The following is an 18159-nucleotide window of genomic DNA, read 5'->3' as shown; positions in this document are numbered from 1 at the left end:
CGGGGACCAGGTCCATCGCCCCCCACCCCGCACCCAGCACCGCAGCCCCCAAACAGCACCCCACGTCCAGCCTGGAGAGCTGGCGCTGCCTGAACCCCACTGGGCACCAGAAACCCTTCCACCCCCAACGTCTGACCCCATGGCTAAGAGCCCTCCCGCCCCAGCCCCCATGTGGGGTGCCCCAAGCTCCAGCCCATTTACTACTATCACCGACTGCCGTACTCGCCTGTGCCCCAAACACAGTGCCCAGAGTCCTACCACATAAACCAGAAAGGCAGCTCCATCCCTGCCCATTCCCTAACCCTAATCCTTACCCTCAACGGAGCTGGAACAGCCCAATGCCAGGCCGCAGGAAGGGACCACGAGCAGCCTGACCACAGGCACTACATTGAAGTGCCTGAAACCCACAGCCCTAAGTTGAGTCAGGAGATCCTTAGCTGCCTCAATCCACGGTGGAGTCAGAGGAACCATCAAACCCGCACGCCTGACCCCATCTCTGGGAGTCCTCCCACCCACAGCCCTGGACGGGTGCTCCCCGGCTCCATCCCACTCGCTACGAACATGGACTGCCCGAAACATAGCTTCGACAGCCCTGCCGCCCCAACTGCACAGACGGCTCGAGTCCTTGCCTGCTCTCTCCTGCGACCCGTAGCCCTAGCTCAGGCTGCTGAAGTCCTAGGTGCTACCCCTGTGTAGACATGAAAACTGCTTTAGCCTGGGGAGGGGTAGCAATCCTGGGCCAGCAGTGTGGAGATCAAGATGGGCAGCAAAACTGTTGGAGAAGCAGGGCCTGTTAGCTACCCCCTAAGTGACATGCTGGGGTCACAGAGAAAGATTAACAAAGCAAGTCTCTTGGTATCTGAGAGCCCGATCTCTTGCCTTGGTGAGTCTTGAGCCAGACCCTCAAGTGTTCACCTTCTACACTCAGCTGAGGAGCCAAGGCATGAACAAGCCCCACAGACTCAATCCTTTAAGAAAGGAAGCATTTTCCGGTTGTGTTGAGTGTCTATGAGGTGGGCAGGACGCAGACACTATGTTAACTGTGTTGTATGTATTTTGCTGAGTGAAAGCTTCAGTTCCCAGGGACTTTGTTGTCAACACTGATTCACTGATGTGTTGCCAGTTCCTCTTTCCCACATCTGTGCACATGTGGACGCACCAGCTCACCTTCCCTCTGTGGCCCCATAAGATAGAGTTGCTTAGTGCTGAGCTGATTGATGTACTAAAAGCCAAAAGATCAGCTGTGCTGAGCTGAGTAGGTGCCCAAATATTTGCCTATTGTTGCAGAAACAGAATCCACTAGATGGTGCCATAAGACTCTAGTTGTGATGCACCACAAGGCTAGGGATGGGGTGCTTGGCAACGAGTATATACATAGATGGTTAGTAATAACGTGGAAAAAGGAAATGGGAAGTTGTCCTCCCAGTACCAACACAGCACAAGAAGAAATGGGGGCGGGGGGGTGGAAGCAGAGGAAGAGCAGAAAAGCCAAAGGTCCTTGCGGCAGTATGAGTGCAATGGCCAGGAATCAGGAAGACCTTGAACATGAGGACTGAGGGAGGACACTCTCATGGACCCAGAGGAACAGATTTCCAGCTTCAGTTTCCACTGTGCAAAAATGAAGTTGATTTCCTCCATATGGGGACTTTTTACCACCTTTAAACTTTCCCCGAGCTTGATGAAGGGCGCATGAAACCAAAAGCTTGCAGAAAGACAATTTTTTGTTGTTGCAGTTTCTCAGTTGGTCTAATAAAAAGGTATCGCCTCTGAACCAAGAGCTCTAGATTTTTGCATTCACTTACCACGAGTGATTAGACCCCTTGAGTTCATTCCTGCATCGGCGCTGGAGCCTGAGGACCAGGGATGGCAGAGCAGTTACAGTGTCTTACAGATCCAGAAGCCAGAGTTCAATGCTTGTCCTGGACTCATGCCACAGGCCAAGTGGGTACCTGTTCATTTAGGCTGAGGAGCCAACAATGCCAGACATGATACTACCTACTTTGATTCTTTGTGTATGGTTAGCTACAAAACCTGGGGCACCTCGGCCCCACCAGCCCAATGGGTCACTGAGGCTCAGACACACCTTTTGACCGTTTTTCTCTGCAGGCGAGTCACTACTGGTCGTGGTGCTGCTGGCAGAAAATCGAGACCCAAATATTTCCCACCTCCCCTTTGCTCCTGGCATTGGGCTAGGAAGATGAAGTGGGTCAACTGTGTGAGGCATTGAACTGGGCTAGGTACAGGGCGGACTCCAGGCTTGGTCAACCCCTGGCCTTGTTGGTAGTCCCTGCTCCTAATTGTGAGGTTAATGGGGAGAAGCTGCTCCTGGGACCAGGGTAGAGGAAACGGCTCCATGAAGGGATGGGGCAGAGGGGCCATTGGCCAGCACATGCTCACATCAGTCTGTGCTTAGTGAAGGAGGTTGGGATGGGCTTGGGGTGCTTCACTTGGAGCTGGTCCCCTCAGGTGCCTGCCCTGGCATGCATGTCTGGTGGGGCATGGAAGCATCGTCATGCTTGACCATCACTGCTGAGCACAGCTGGAGCCACAGCACCTGGGTGCAAGCACCAGTCATGTCTGAGAATGCCCTGCAGGTCCCGAGTGCAATTTCTGTGTTACAACGTTTGCGGACATCGGGTCACATCACAATTATCAGCAGCTCTAGGATCCCACTCTCATGCATAGGCAGATGCTTGCTGGGCAAATGCCACCTTTGGAGACCTGGGAGCAAACCAGCAGAAAGCAGCCAAAGTGCCCAGAATAAATTAGCACATCAGATGTGCAGTCCAGCCCATCCCTGTGGGAGGATCCCAGGCTGAGCAGTCCTAGCATTGAGGAGGGAATTGCCAAATCTCCTCAGCACCACCGTTTTGCCCATTTAGCACCTCCTGCCAGCTTCAGAGGACAGGATTCGAGGTAAGCACCTCCCTTCCTCCCAGGCCTTATCCCTTCTCCCCTGCCTGCAGGCAACAGGACAAACACATTAACAGACTCCCGGCGCAGAGCTCCTCCCTCCTCACCTGTTTCCAGGTGAGCAGCACTGATCCCCCGGTGCTTAGCGCTCCTTTCCGAGCCCTGGACCAGAGCCCCCGTCCACCCTGTCCTGTCCCCTCTCGGAGGAGCTCTCGTCCCCCCACGCTCTCCCCACCCTGTTTCATTACCTTTTGCACGGTGCTGCCAACAGAAGCAGAAAATGCCCAGGATAATCAGAATGGGCAGAATCACAGCCAGAGCCACCACCCAAGGGGAGCCCCGTGGGAAAAATTGATCTGCAAGAGAAAGGGTCATTCACTGGACAGCTCTACGTGCGTAAATGCACAAGGCTTGGGAGTAGCAGTGACTTTCCCTGGGCCCCTCCTGATGGATTTCAGGTTGACGCGGCTCCTTTGTGCTTCACGCTTAGTATACTGGAAGCTCAAGCTCCAGCCCAGCTAATGCGACCACTGTCCTGCCCACTGACCCAAGGCAACAGAGTGGTAAATCCAGAAATAAACCAGACCCAGCAGCACAACCCCTGGGTGCAGAAACCTCTGTGGGAAGAGACAGCAACCGCCCCTTCCTCAGGGCATCATGGGATCCTTATGGGAAGGAGCTGCATCATCCACAGGTCACCAAAGACAAATACTGTTCCTATAGTCACAGGCTGGAAGCTGAGCTCCGTGTCAGTGTGAGGTTGTCCTGTATCTCCGTGTAACACCCCCCGCCAACGCCGGGCAGCGCAGGCTGAACCCCGGGCACAGCCAGGTACTGAGGTGCTTGAGCACCATGAATAGAGCCCGCAGACACACTCTCCTATGGAGATGCAGGCACAGAGCGATGCCGGCCGGGGAGCCAGATCTCTAGCTTGTCCCCATGGCTCTGCAGGCAGCTTCTAGCTGGGCCCTCAGGGGATCCTGCTGCTGCTCTCTCACCCCAGAAGTGACTATTGGACCAACAGCAACTTCATCCTCACTCTTCTCCCAAGGGCTGTGTGGCAGGCCAGCAGCAGGTGCTCCTGCGCTGAGCCACCCGCCTCACTGTGCCCGACCACTTCCAGGCTCCAAGTGCCTCCCTGGGGGCGCCTCACATCTGGCCGACCCCCTTCTGGAGCACACCCGCTAGCCTGGGGTTAAATTGCTACCATGCAGGGAAGGGCTTGATTCTAGCTCTGCGTCCCCTGGGAAACACAGGTCTTGTAGCCCTTGCGGGTACTTGACTCACTTCAAGAACTTGGGGATGCTCTCCTCAGTCGGAAGCACAAGTAGTGGTCTTCCTTAGTCAGCCAAACCAAGGGGACCCAAGGCATAATCTAGACCCACTCCCAATAAGACTCCCACGCTAGGTACAAAGGAGAACTTTATTGGTTACAAGGGGTAGGGTTGGAATAGGGTACAGGGTTGGGCTATATGGGAGAAATCTCATAAAGCAAACTTGCATGTCCAGGTAGCCTTTGATCTCGCATCTGAGTTACTGCAAGCTATATATCTAGTTAGATCTCAGGTAGCTTACTTACTAGTATCCTCCTCTGGAGGCAGGCATCTCATTGATCATGAGTTTTGAGAGAGAGCAAGTTTCAGATGGTCCACCTCTTCTCTCTCGCCGAGTCTTCCTCATGGTTGCTTCCCCCTCCTTCTGGCCAGTCCTCAACTTATATAGCCCTTCTGACCTTGTTTACCTGTCAGCCAACCAATTTGAAATACTTCATTGGTTGCCAGGCAGACAACCCCTCGCCCAGCCCAAGCCCCTCACCCAGGGATGTGATGCCAGTCACGTAGGCAGAGGGAGCAGGTTTCCCCCCTCCCTCAGGAATGTATCCAGCTCAGGTTAAACAAAGAGGTAGAGTAAGGTGTGCGTCCTCTGCTGGGCCCGTCCTAACCAAATCGTCAAAGAGCACAGTTTTGAGGAAGAAACAGAGGTGGCCTTCTGCCACATCCCTCCCCCTCCCCTCCACACTTTGAAAGCTCGGACACACGGCTTTACAGAGCTATGGATACAAGCGTGTTTCATTGGGAAGGGTCACCTTTTACACCTAAAGAGAGATTACACAACACATAAGACTGGTCATAGCAATAATACACCTAGAACATCCTAACTAAATTATCACAGAGCTGAGTTTTTGGGGAGAAACAGAGGTGATCTTCTGCCACAGGCTGTCGCAGGTGGGGCACCCAAAGCTGAGGCACCCCCAGGCCTTAGTGGTTCCTGCAAACCTTGGGCAGGACTTGCTGTCTGATTTCACCCTGTGCTCAACCAGGCCCAGCTCTTGACTCAGCCACAGGGAGCTTGGCCTGAGCCTGATGTCCTGTGTTACCATAAGCCCTGCTGAGAGCAGACCAGAAAGGCACTTGTGCTGCCCGGGGAAAGGGCTCAGTAGGTGTCAGGCACATGATCCTGGCGGTGACAACCCCTCCCCACCCCAGGGCTCACAGCATGGAAGGCACTGACCTGAGATGTTGACTGTTGCTGTTTTCTCCTGGTTGAGGAGCAGGTTCCTGACAGAACAGTTCACGTTCCTGTTAGACTCCTCCATGATAACAATAGAAATCTCGGTGTGAAACAGCCCGTCAGCATCCCTGGAGATTTTCTCAGAGGTTGCTGGTAACGGCTGCCCAAGGTGATCTCTCCATTGAGCCTTGGGCTCTGGGTACCACCCAGCCGACCAACACCCAACCCGTATCCCTCCATCCTGGTACCCATCAGCAGAGATGTTGGGGGCAGAGCCCATAGCTAGAGAAGAGCAGAAAGAGCCGACATTAGCTCCAGCTGGGTGGGGTGGATTTTCAAGAAACAACTCTGGGATTTGGCATTCAATTCCTGTGAGTGTCTAAAGGGAACTTGGCTTCCAGGTCCTTGGGGGCCATGAATAATCTCTTTCTCATCATATACAAAAGAGTTCCGACGTCCAAGAAAAAGAACGAGGTAACAACCTGTCTGGGAGTGCTTGTAGCTGGAGAAAGCTACTGGCCTGCTGGGACGTCTGTTCCCTTCATTATACATATAGTCTGTCACACCAGCATCTATCTGAGCAACACACTGCACCACGACACATGCTTATAGGAGTCACATAGTAGGGAACTGGAGGACCCATGCCCCCCCTGACAGGGCCATTCTCACTGCCAACAGCATCTGTGGGTGCTCACCAGCTCCGTCCCTGCTGCCAACGCCGGCTTCCATGGGTGCCCCCGCAAGACTCAGGAGGCACCAGTCGCCCATGGACATGCTCTAAGGCAAAGGTTTGGTGTGGTCTGGACAGGGTGGGAGCACTGGGGATGTACAACTGGCTTGTAGCACCACGGCTCCTGCACCTGCCTTCTTAGTCCCAGCAGGGTCCTCTCAGCCCTTCACCTCCTCCCAGAGTAGAGGAACCAGATCCATGTTCAACCTGGCACTCCAGACCCTCCTGTAACTGCTCCGGTGTGACTCTGTCCTTCTGTACACAGGTCCATACAAGCACACCTCAGACAGATGGGAAGTGGACTGCTGAATGCAGCCTGGTGTTCAGTCCAGCAAGAGAAACCCACAGACAGCAACACAGACTGCAGTGCTATTTCTGAGACAGCAGCCCTGCTCCATCCACCTCAGCTATTGCTCTCGTCTCTGCGGTGTCAGCAGGTGAGGACCTGTGCCCTACACTGAACGTATCTGTTGTAAGTGCCTGGCAAGACCAGCTCATGCAACAGGTAGACGCAACACTGTAAAGAGGCAAGAGCAGAGCTGTGAAAATGGGAGGGGTGGAAGGGAAATGCCCAGCCATAGCTGACTGTGGCAAGGCACTGCCATGTTAAGGGGAGAAGCTGCCTGAGCAGCTGTCAAGTCCAGAGCGGGCAGGCTGTACGGGCACAGAGGTCCAGCAGGCAGAGGGGCCCGGGGTCTGGTGCCCAACAGCAGACAGTACACCCGCGAGGCTTGCAGCGTGGTATAGGGGAGGCTGAGGAGCCACTCCAGGAGCCCTTCAGGTGATCAGTGCCTAGCAGGGGCACAGGCAGGCTGAAGTGGCCTCCTGGTCTGCGGGTGCAGGACTATTACTGAGGGGACTCAGGGAGAGCCCAGTGGGAGTCGACTCAGGCTTGCGTAGAGCCCACAGGCAGCCTCCCCTTTATAATCTTTATTAAGATCAAGGCATGGCAAGAGCTGCAGTCAAGCCTAAGCCAGGCAGGGCCACTCGGGGGTAGGGTGGCCATCATAGAGGACAGTCCGGTTGTTCTCTGTCCTCTATTGATATGAAACTGGATGGCTTTATGTCGGACATAAAGGCGTCGGGTTTCGTATCCATGGAGGACACAAGACAGAGTAGCAGAAGACCGGTATGTCCTTCATGATGGCCACCCCGCTAGGGGGTGTCACGGCCACCTCGTGGCCACGGTCCCTGCTACAGTGCCCTGCAGGGGCACTTCCAGGCTAAGGGTGTCTTCTTAGCATAAGGGCAGGATTGAGATTAGTGGGATCCGGGAGGGACTCACTGAGCAACCGATTGGACTCGGGCTTTCTCTAAGGCCCATGGATAGCCTCCCTTACAGTAACAACAAGGTGTGGCGGGCAAGCAATTAAGGGAGGGCAACATTACAGACTAAGCCAGGCAGGAGCCATGCAGGCACCAGGAGGCATCACGGCTTCCCCTTTGGCATGAACCTGCTACACTGACAGACAATCAGCAGAAGAAAAGAAACTGGGAGTTTACTGGGAAATCAAGACACCACAAAAGATGCAAGACGATCCCCGAGCGAGGCAAAAGAGGGAAAGGGGCCAGGAGGCTTCCCTGGCTGACCAGAGAAATCCAGAGCAGCCTAAGAGACAAAAGGGGAGCACATAAAAAGTGGAAACAGGGAGAGATCACCAAAGACGAATATATCTCCTCTGATCGTGCTTGTAGGGAGGCAGTTAGACGGGCCAAAGCTACCATGGAGCTGAGGATGGCAACCTAAGTAAAAGACAGCAAGAAATTGTTTTTTAGATATATAGGGAGTAAAAGGAAGGCCCAGGGAGGAATAGGACCCCTACTAAATGGGCAGAAGCAATTGGTGACGGAGAAGGGGGACAAGACTGAACTCCTCAACGAGTTCTTTGCCTCAGTGTTGCTAAGCGAGGGGCACGACAAGTCTCTCACTGGGGTTGTAGAGAGGCAGCAACAAGGCGCCAGACTTCCATGCATAGACCCTGAGATGGTGCAGAGTCATTTGGAAGAACTGGATGCCTTTAAGTCGGCAGGCCCGGATGAGCTCCATCCAAGGGTGCTGAAGGCACTGGCAGACATCATTGCAGAGCCACTGGCGGGAATATTTGAACGCTCATGGCGCATGGGCCAAGTCCCGGAGGACTGGAAAAGGGCCAATGTGGTCCCCATTTTCAAAAAGGGGAGGAAGGAGGACCCGGGCAACTATAGACCTGTCAGTCTCACCTCCATCCTTGGCAAAGTTTTTGAAAAAATTATCAAGGCTTACACTTGTGAGAGCCCGGCAGGACAAATTATGCTGAGGGGAAATCAGCACGGGTTCATACCAGGCAGATCGTGCCTGACCAATCTAGTCTCTTTTATGACCAGGTTAGGAAACACCTGGACACAGGAGGAGGGGTGGATGTCGTATACTTAGACTTCAGGAAGGCCTTCGATACGGTATCCCACCCCATACTGGTGAACAAGTTAAGAGGCTGTGACTTGGATGACTACACAGTCCGGTGGGTGGCGAATTGGCTAGAGGGTCACACCCAGAGAGTCGTGGTGGATGGGTCGGTTTCGACCTGGAAGGGTGTGGGCAGTGGGGTCCCGCAGGGCTCGGTCCTTGGACCGATACTCTTTAATGTCTTCATCAGTGACTTGGACGAGGGAGTGAGGTATACTCTGTCTAAGTTTGTAGATGACACAAAGCTATGGGGAGAAGTGGACATGGTGGAGGGCAGGGAACAGCTGCAAGCAGACCTGGACAGGTTGGACAAGTGGGCAGAAAACAACAGAATGCAGTTCAACAAGGAGAAATACAAAGTGCTGCACCTAGGGAGGATAAATGTCCAGCACACCTACTGCCTAGGGAATGACCTGCTGGGTGGCACGGAAGTGGAAAGGGATCTTGGAGTCCTAGTAGAGTCCAAGATGAACATGAGTCGGCAGTGTGACGAAGCCATCAAAAAAGCCAATGGCACTTTATTGTGCATCAGCAGATGCATGATGAATAGGTCCAAGGAGGTGATACTTCCCCTCTATCGGGCGCTGGTCAGACCACAGTTGGAGTACTGCGTGCAATTCTGGGCACCGCACTTCAAGAGGGATGCGGATAACCTGGAGAGAGTCCAGAGAAGGGCCACTCGTATGGTTAAGGGCCTGCAGACCAAGCCCTACAAGGAGAGACTAGAGAAACTGGATCTTTTCAGCCTCCGCAAGAGAAGGTTGAGAGGCGACCTTGTGGCTGCCTATAAGTTCATCACGGGGGCACAGAAGGGAATTGGTGAGTATTTATTCACCAAGGCGCCCCCGGGGGTTACAAGAAATAATGGCCACAAGCTAGCAGAGAGCAGATTTAGATTGGACATTAGGAAGAACTTCTTCACAGTTAGAGTGGCCAGGGTCTGGAACGGGCTCCCAAGGGAGGTGGTGCTCTCCCCTACCCTGGGGGTCTTCAAGAGGAGGTTGGATATGCATCTAGCTGGGGTCATCTAGACCCAGCACTCTTTCCTGCCTATGCAGGGGGTCGGACTCGATGATCTGTTGAGGTCCCTTCCGACCCTGACATCTATGAATCTATGAGTCTATGAAAAGGCGGGAGACCTGCGGGGGATGGGGGGATGGGGGTCATGAATACCTGTTGCATGTAGGAAAAAATCTGGGAATCAGGTAAATTAGAGTGCTCTTAGTTTGACCCTAAGACCGAGCTGAACGCTCTGTACTGATTTTGATACAGTATCATCTACCTGATTGACACTCTGTGCTTGCTTGCTTTCCTCCTCAGACCTGATGAAGGATGCCTTGCATTTGAAAGCTTATTTAACTTTACTCCAACCAGGCAGTTGGTCCAATAAAAGATACTGCTCCCAAAAAATCCTTGCCTCCCGTGTAACTCTTTGTCCACATGATGTGTCTGACCCTGAATCTGGGAAAGGAACCTGGGACCATGGTTTTAGGCCAGACAGGGGAGCTCACACTTCACTAGTTTGGTCAGCTGAGCTCCCCATGCACATGATATCTCAGCATCTGTCATTCCTGCCAGAGACACAAATCCCCTTGGTGTGAATGGTGGGACCAGGAAACTCTCCAGTGCATGGTTGATGGTGTAAGAATCAGAGTATGGTTATTGAGATGTGGTGCAAAGCCCAGGGCACAGAGCACTCCAGCCTTCTTGCAAAAGGGTCTGGAAACAGGTTGGAAGATGCAGGGAAACCCTCCAAGCCGGGGCGAGGTTGGAACTGTTCCTGCATCTGCATCAACTGCAATACCCACTCCCGTGCTCATCCCAGCTCACACTAGTTCACATGCTCTTTCTTTTTCCTGAATTATAAAGAGACTTATACAGAATCAGGCTTTCAAACTTCTGTGAAACTGAAACCTGCCCCAGTCTACTCCTGGGCACTAATGACTAACCTGTCACGTGCAGTGCCAACAGAGCTTCGTCTGAGGCACCACCAGATTGCAAAAAAGAAGGTGTACTCCCCGTTGTCAGAGGGTCGGACGCTGCGTATCATCAGAGATACACTCCCAGTGGTGATGCCATTCTTCACGAGCAAATTCCTACCTTGATATTCAGGCAGCTGCTGCAAATACTGATCCTGTCCATCATGGTACAAGTGCACGTAGGGAGAGAACTGGGACCAGACCCACCGCACCTCCATGCTCACAACACTCATGCTGGGGGAGAGGCGGCAAGGGAGGATAGCAACTTCTCCCACAGAAACAACGACCGTCTGGTCTGGTCCAATCACGCTGAACTGGGCTGGGAGCAGCACAAGACACCAGAGAAAGGAAGAATTAAGAACAGCATCAGTGCAGCTGCAACAGGACAAGAGAGTTTAAGCGTGGACAAGGGCAAACCTGCATCCTCAGCACCCTAGCTCAAATGGGCACAGTGTAGCACTGTGCAGGGCCTGCCGCCTGGGCACAGTGCATGAGCACAGTGCAGGCCCTGCTGCCACCCCTCAACAAAGGACCTGTTTTCTGGTGCAGATACGGCCCCATAATGAGTAAAGGGCACTGTGGGGGAGGGCACCTGGCTCAGTCCCTATGCACAGAGGGGTGGGCACCTCCAACTGCCCCCAGGCACAGGGGATGGAAGCAGGCATGTAGCAGGGGAGGAGCGGGGTTGGGGCTTTAGGCCACACCTTAGCCCATGGAGGAGAGGGTTTCTCCATCCCAGACAGGCTGACAGTTACATTTCAGAGGAGAAAGACTGATCCGAAGGGGTGGAATAAAAGACTGAATAGGTTCATCAGAGACTGAGTGAGCCAGGCCAGTGAGACAGACCACATCCCAGTGGCAGTAAGTGCCAAGGAACAAGGTCTCTACAGAGTGGATGCAAGGCAGGAAGTGGGGGAAGCACCTGGCAGTGGGCTGGTTCAGGGAGGGAGGGTGAAGTGAGGGCAGCAAGTCCAGCAGCTGGATGGACACAGGCTCAAAGACAGGGGTTCACTGGGGAGGGTAGTGCCTGCCCTGGGCTGGGGCTGGATCCCATGGGGGCAGCTGTGGAAAGGGGTGACATGGTCACATCTCTGCTGTGCAAAGTGTCACAGGGCAGTGATTTCAGTGTGGGAACAGCAGTAAATGCCATGAGGAAGCAGAGGCACCTACCTGCCATGAGCTGGTGGATCTGGAGTATAACAAGGAGACCGATGCAGCTGGGCAGAGAGCAGAGGGGGAATGAGGAAAACTCCCTCTCCACGCAATGTGGCCTGGGCAGCAGGGAAACATGTAAACCCAACGTAAATGTGCACAGGGCTGTGACTCTGGCACCAGGGCAGGGTGTGGGGGACAGAGGGAAGGGGATCTCTAGAGGCCTCTGCACTAGCCTTGGCAACCTCACACAGCAACGTGGTTTAACCAGAAGCAGGAGGTGGCACCTGTGCATGGTAGTGCATGCCCCATGGAGCTGCCCTGGCGCTGCCACAGTGATGGGGAGCCCGGAGAGGTGCCTGGCAGGGACAGACCTGTAGGGACAGGGCTGGGCTGTCACCAAGCAGCTGGAAACCTCTGTCCCTACATACCCTGAGGTGAGACTGACACAGACTGAGCAAGGGGTGAACATAGCCAGGGATCAGCTCCAGCACCTCCCTGTGACTGCTGCGGACAGGGTGGCAGCAGGACCAGTGTCTGCTCCCCAGGGAAGTGGGTGGCTCTGCCTTACCCCAGGGATGGCAGTGACCCTCCAGTTACCCCAGTAAGAACTGGTCTTCTGGGCACTGGCTACTGGTCTTGGGGTGGCTGGCTGCTCACAGCTGCTGCCTCGCAGTGAAGGGGCTGTCAGTGCCGGTCCCCCAGCAGAGGGAAATCCTCTCCAACAGGACCTGGCTGCAATCTTCAGCAATTTTAGGAGCCATGGCTCTGGTCTGGGGCAGAGTCCCAGCCTTCAACAGGCTGGGGGGAGCTGGAGAAGGGCAGCCAGGCAGCGTGAGATCAGCTCCGCAGCTCCACGCTGGTAAGTCTTGGGGTGGGGATTGAGGCCCCCATAGGGAGGGAGGGGGAGAGAGAGTAGGTCAGGGCTGGGGCTGGGGGTGCTACCCAGCCAGGGCTGTGTGTGGGGCCCAAGGCTTGGGGTCTGGGACCAGAACCAGAGCAGGACTTTGCGGCCGCAGGGCTCAGCTGGGGAGTGGGACAGTGCTGCCATCTGCAGGGTGGGGGGGTGGGGCATCACTCAAGGGTGGGGCATGGGGATCATGTACCCCCAGATTTGTGCATGGGGCAGGGGTGGATGGGGGCCACCCGCTGGGTGCTTGGGGCTCTGCAGCAGGGGCCTTTGCAGCCCAGAGGGTGAGACCCAGTGTGGGAGGGCAGAGCGGGCTGGGAGGCTTCTCTGCCCCTCCATGGCGAGGGACCCCCTGCCCGCCTGGCAGCAGTGGGGGGCACAACTCTGTGCTGTCACCCTCACTGCTGCTGGGAGGTCAGGAGGCACCTCGCCATGGTGGCGCAGGGCTACCAGGGACAGCACTGAGCCTCCCTGCCCCGCTCTGCCCTCCTACACCAGGTCTCACCTTCTGGGCCACGGATGCCCTGGGGTGAAGGCAGCAGGATGGGGGAGCCCCACGCCTGCAGCAGGCAGCCCCCATCCGCCCCCATGGGCTCCATGCCAGCCGTGCTGCCCACGCTGCATTTGGGCAGCAGCAGCTGCCGTCTCCTACGGGCGCCGGCCAGAGCTAGGGCTCTGCTGGGGGGAGCAGGGGGCTGTGGGCGCAGGTCCCTGGCCACGTAGCTCTGGCATCTGGAGGCCCTGTCCAGCAGGGCAGGGGTTGTGGCTCAGGAGTGAGAGGCACCAGCAGGGCCTAGGGGGCTGTGGGCCGGGTGGCCAGCATGGGGGACATTCCTGCTTTCTGCTACTCTGTCCTCTATGGAAATAAAACCCAAATCCTTGACATAATGGCACCTGGTTTCGTATCTGGCCCCAGGATGCCCCTCTTGCCTGGCCGTCCTCTCTTTCACTCCATCCCCTGGAGCCGGGCCAGGCGTGTTCACCCCCAGGAGCCCTGGCCCAGGCCCTCAGGCATCGCTGCGAGACAGGGCAGGCGAGGGCACCCCCTGCACCCACCCTGCTACTCACCCATCCTGTCTGCCTCTGCGGTGCCACAGGGGCTCTGTGTCTCTCTCAGGCTGTTTCCCAACAGGACTGTTCCCTTGGGGCTGTGCCCTCACTGAGGGTCCTGTGCTTGCTCCAGACAGTGGGGCCTGGACTAGGGCCCTTGGAGATCCAGCCCCGGCTGTTACTGGTTTAATGTATTCTCAGAGAGATGCACTCCCCCTCCTGTCACTCCCAGCACCTGCAAAACCAAAAGCAAAAAGTAAAGCAGACGTGAGAGCCAGGCCTCATCCTGCCACTGCTGCCTCCTTCCCCCACACGCATGCTTGTCCCTTCAGTCAAGAATTCAAGTTCCCTTAAACACACACACACACACACACACACACCCCCCAGGCTGCCACACAACAGCAGCACTGCAAATCTACTCTCCAGCACCCTGGCACCCGCCTGTCCTGCCCTCCAGGGACTGCTAAAGTGTCACCGTGCATGGCATGTGTCCTGTGCCAGCTGCCAGGGCCTCTGCTCTCAGCAGCACCCAGAGCTCCCTGCACTCCCCGTCTGTGACAGGTGCAAAGGCCCCGAGTGCTTCACCCCCAGGCACCCCTGCGCCTGCACCCACCCTGCACCCACACCCACACCCACCCTGCGCCCACACACCCGATGCCAGAGGGGCCGGGCCAGAGAGGAGTCCTCTGAGGGACGTCTCTGTGCGGATACAGGGGCTGGTCACCTGCAAGGGACTGTCCTGAAAACACTGACTGCCCAGGGCTGGGTGAGCCCCAGCTCCTTCTCACTGAGGGTAACGAATCTGTGCAGTGTCCCAGGCACTGACGGAGGTGTAGTGATTTTAATGGGGCTTTTTTGAAAGGTTTTCATCTATTGCTTCTTATCCATTTCTTGTTGCACTTGTCATTGCAGTAAAAAGACAGGTTTGGACTTTTAAAAAATAATTAGTATTCGCTGAGGCAAATGTGATGACAATGTGGGGTCTCAGCGGGGTAGCTCGAAATCTGTGACTGTCTTTTGTGGATCCCTAGGGCCTGGGCAAGCCAGAGACAGCAGATCATAGGGCAGCGCTGGGGCAGCGCTGGTGACAAACCTGATGTAGGGCCTGGCCTGGCCTGATGCAGCCCCACACCCAGCTCAGCCGTCCACAGCTGGGGCCTGTGACCACCACTCCCAGCTGTGCTGAAGCCCCTGGAGCCCCCAGACCAGGGCTGAGCCCTGCTGGGGGGACTGCAGGGCCCCGGGGCCACCCTTGTCTCCTGTGCACGGTGCAGGGGCTCTCACCGAGAGCTGGAGCAGCAGGGCTGAGCCTGCGTAAAACAAAGGGCCACAGGAAGGCCTTGACCCACAGCGAGCAGGGCCCAGAGAGAGACTCCAGTGCATGGAGCACAGGGCTTGTCAGGGGCATTTCTCGGGCACTGATGGTGTGGCTGAGATTGCAGGAGAGGGTGAAGGCAATTTCCATTTTATTGGGCTGAAGAGACAGACCCCAGGGCAGGGGGTTTCTCCCAACTGCCTCTGTGAGGCTGAGATCCGAGGATCACGCAACAGAGCAGCAGACGGCTGGGTCACAGAGCGTGGGAAGAACAGATCTGGGCCCTTCATGAGGCTTCCTCAGTACTGATTTTCCAAAACCATGCCGCTGCAAAAGGCTTGGCAGCGAGTACGACACGGACACTTTGACCATGACGAGAGCCCAGAACAAGCAGTTCCTGTGGGGTCTGAACACGAAACAGTGGCAGGATTTCTTGTCTTCAAGTCCAGGGCCCAGTGTTCACAGACAGTCGCTCACCCCAGGACCCCCAGGAGCCCCACTTCCACACCTCACAGAGACAACCAAAGCCCAGATATCAAAACCACGCTGTCCTGGACCACAGGTAAAAGCCAGGGAGACTAGGGCACTGGAGTGTGTGGTCACGTCCTGGCAGGAGCAGCAGCGCCCCTCAGTCCAAGTGCCCGGCTTTACCTGTGGCCAACACCCAATGCTTCTGAGGAAGGTGAAAAAACCCAGACATGAGTCAAAAGAGGAGGGGGAAAAATCCTGCACTTTGCTTGCAGAGCCAGTGCTCCAGGCAGGGCCCTTGGCCCGTCCCTGCCGGGAATCATCTCTTCTCTTGTCTTGGGGCTGAGCATTTCTGTAGCTGCCTGGAGCCACGAGCTCGTCTCAAGGGTTCCCGTCCCCTCGGGCTGCATGCTGCTGTGTGCGCAGTCTTCAGCAATGACTCCGGCTGTGGAGCGCTGCGTCACATGCTCTCAAAGATGTTTTGGAGATCCCTGAGGGATGGGCATGATGTCTTGGGCTTTTCAACGGCTGTCTTCACAAGACACAGTGAGGGAAGCTGGTGTGGGGATTCGCCATGTGCCTGCTCCTCCATGGTGACTGCCCATGTGTGCGCTCCAAAGGTGGGCTCCTGTTCCCTGTGTGCACCACAATGGAAATTTGAACCCCACGTCTCAGTATTTGGGGCTGTGTCTCTGTACTCGGGGACCACGTGTACTGAGCCGCAAGCCCTGGAGTACCGAGATTGTGTTGTAGGCTCTGCGTGAGCCAGGCCTGGGAGCCTGTCCCGAGTGTCAGTCTGGGAAAAAGGGAACGACGGGGAGTTTAAACTTCCCCAGTTTAACCCCTGGGGTGGAGCGCCATTTGGGGCCCTCGCACTGGAGGCCGCAGCTGTGGGTTCTAGGTGTCCTCACCCAGAGGAGGTTAAACCTGCCTGTCTCTGACTTCCAGCCCAGTGCTCTGACCATCCCCAGGGCAGCCATGTCTCAGGCCCCCTCTTTGCTCCACGTGAAGCTGACACACTGCCCCTGGCAATTCCCAGTCCTTGGGTAAAGTGGGTGGCAAGCAGCCTGGTGGGATAATATCCTCAATGCTGGGGCAAGCATCCATGGCTGCACCTTGGGCCCTGACCTGTCCACAGCTGCGGCCACACCACTGAGCCACATCCCGCTCCGCCTCGCCATCTTCCTCCTACACCCAATGCCTCCCTGTCCTGGCTTCCCTGGGGGACCAGCTCCAAATGGAGCAGCTGAGCAGGGCCTGGGTGATGCCTGACCTGTGCATTGTGGGGCTGGAGCCATGACCAGGACATCAAATAAACAATTTTTGCCAGCACAGGGTAAGGGAGGGGGCACCTAAAACAAGGACCTGCAACTCTCCCAATGACCCCTGCTCACATGTAGCTCCTGGGACTGAACCACAAGAGGCTCCTCTTCCATCTCATGCCCTCTGGTGAGGACTTTGGCCCAGCTTTGTTTCCATGGCACAGGCACTGGTGCATGTCCACAGTGGGAGCGTGTGCATGGCCACGTGCCTGCCTGGCAAGTGCCGTAGCCCACTGAGCTCCAACCTGCAGGGTTTTAGGGCGGAGGCTGCATCCTGCCCCTACTGGGGAGGGAAATGAGAGCAGGTGCTTTCGACTCAAACCTAAACAAAGCTTGGATGAGCCAAGACCTATCTATCATGAAACAGTCACGAGACTCCCCGCTTCCAAGTCGGATTAACCTTCTCTCAGGATCTCAAGATACAACTCTCACACTCAGGATTTTCCTTCCAGTGCAGGTAGAGCGTGCCCAGCTGTTAAGTCTGGGATGGGGGAAGGGGATGTGGGGAAAGCCCCAGGCACTGGAGCTGCTGCTTTCCCTGCCCCAGCCCACTCCTGGCTTCCCCCCGTAGCCCGGGAGTGTGGGGAGACACTGTCCAGCCCCTGTCTCAGCCTGAGCGCTGTTGCTGCGGCTCCAGCCCCGTGGACATGAGGCAAGGACGGGACAGTGTTGTGGCTCCCACATCTCCTCCAACTGGTAGAGAAGGCACCCAGGGTCTCCCCAACCACACCCAGGGCCCTGAGCCGCTGAGCGCCCACCACAAACTCTCCCCGAACGGCCCCCTCCTCTCCCCTCTATTACCCGGCCCAGCGCAGCACGCGTGTGGGGTTGTTGTTTTTTTCTTTTTAAAGAAATTTTCCGTGTTTCAAGCCAAATCAGCCAGATCAAGTCCAAATCCGTGAGTCAGTCCAGAACCGTACGTGGCCCTACAACCGGCAAACATCCTCCACTTCCACCAGGGGCTTCAGATAGTTTGAAAGTCTTTTAGCCTATTTCACTCCTACCTCATTGAATTCCTGTTCTAGTTTCTGTTACTTTTTCTGCTCATTTACAATAAAGTTAACCTTTGCATTGATCACAATCGTGGCTGTGCAGAAATTTCTTATAAAAGCAGCAAATAAACATCTTGGCATTCATGGGGTGAGAGGACTGTTGTGTACTATGATTGCATTGGCATAACATTTGACTTCCTTTAATTGAGCCAAAAAGGAGAACATTTTCCATTGCCCTTCAGCTCTTCCCAGGCCCCACTCTTGCATTTCAGTTGTGGCTGGTCAGCACGAACCTCTCCCACCGCTGTCTGTCACTACATTGCACAGATAAGAAGGTGCGTAAGGGGCACCGCAGCTGTCCTGAGCCTCAGACC

General features: G+C 55.7%; 1 protein-coding gene across 1 annotated transcript; it reads right to left on the bottom strand.

The window, feature by feature from the left end:
- Window positions 1-4337: 4337 nt before the first annotated feature.
- On the bottom strand, window positions 4338-11854 carry LOC132244087 (butyrophilin subfamily 2 member A1-like). The gene is made up of 3 exons (XM_059715066.1): window positions 10698-11854; window positions 5425-5706; window positions 4338-4654 (listed from the first exon to the last, which is right to left on the bottom strand). Exons 1-3 carry the CDS (start codon window positions 10807-10809, stop codon window positions 4623-4625), a joined length of 426 nt encoding a protein of 141 aa, XP_059571049.1. The 5' UTR covers window positions 10810-11854; the 3' UTR covers window positions 4338-4622.
- Window positions 11855-18159: the final 6305 nt, after the last annotated feature.

Source organism: Alligator mississippiensis, chromosome 11, assembly GCF_030867095.1.
Source record: "Alligator mississippiensis isolate rAllMis1 chromosome 11, rAllMis1, whole genome shotgun sequence".
NCBI lineage: Eukaryota > Metazoa > Chordata > Crocodylia > Alligatoridae > Alligator > Alligator mississippiensis.
The sequence above is the reverse complement of the archived record's forward strand: the minus strand, read 5'-3'. Positions and strand labels throughout refer to the sequence as shown.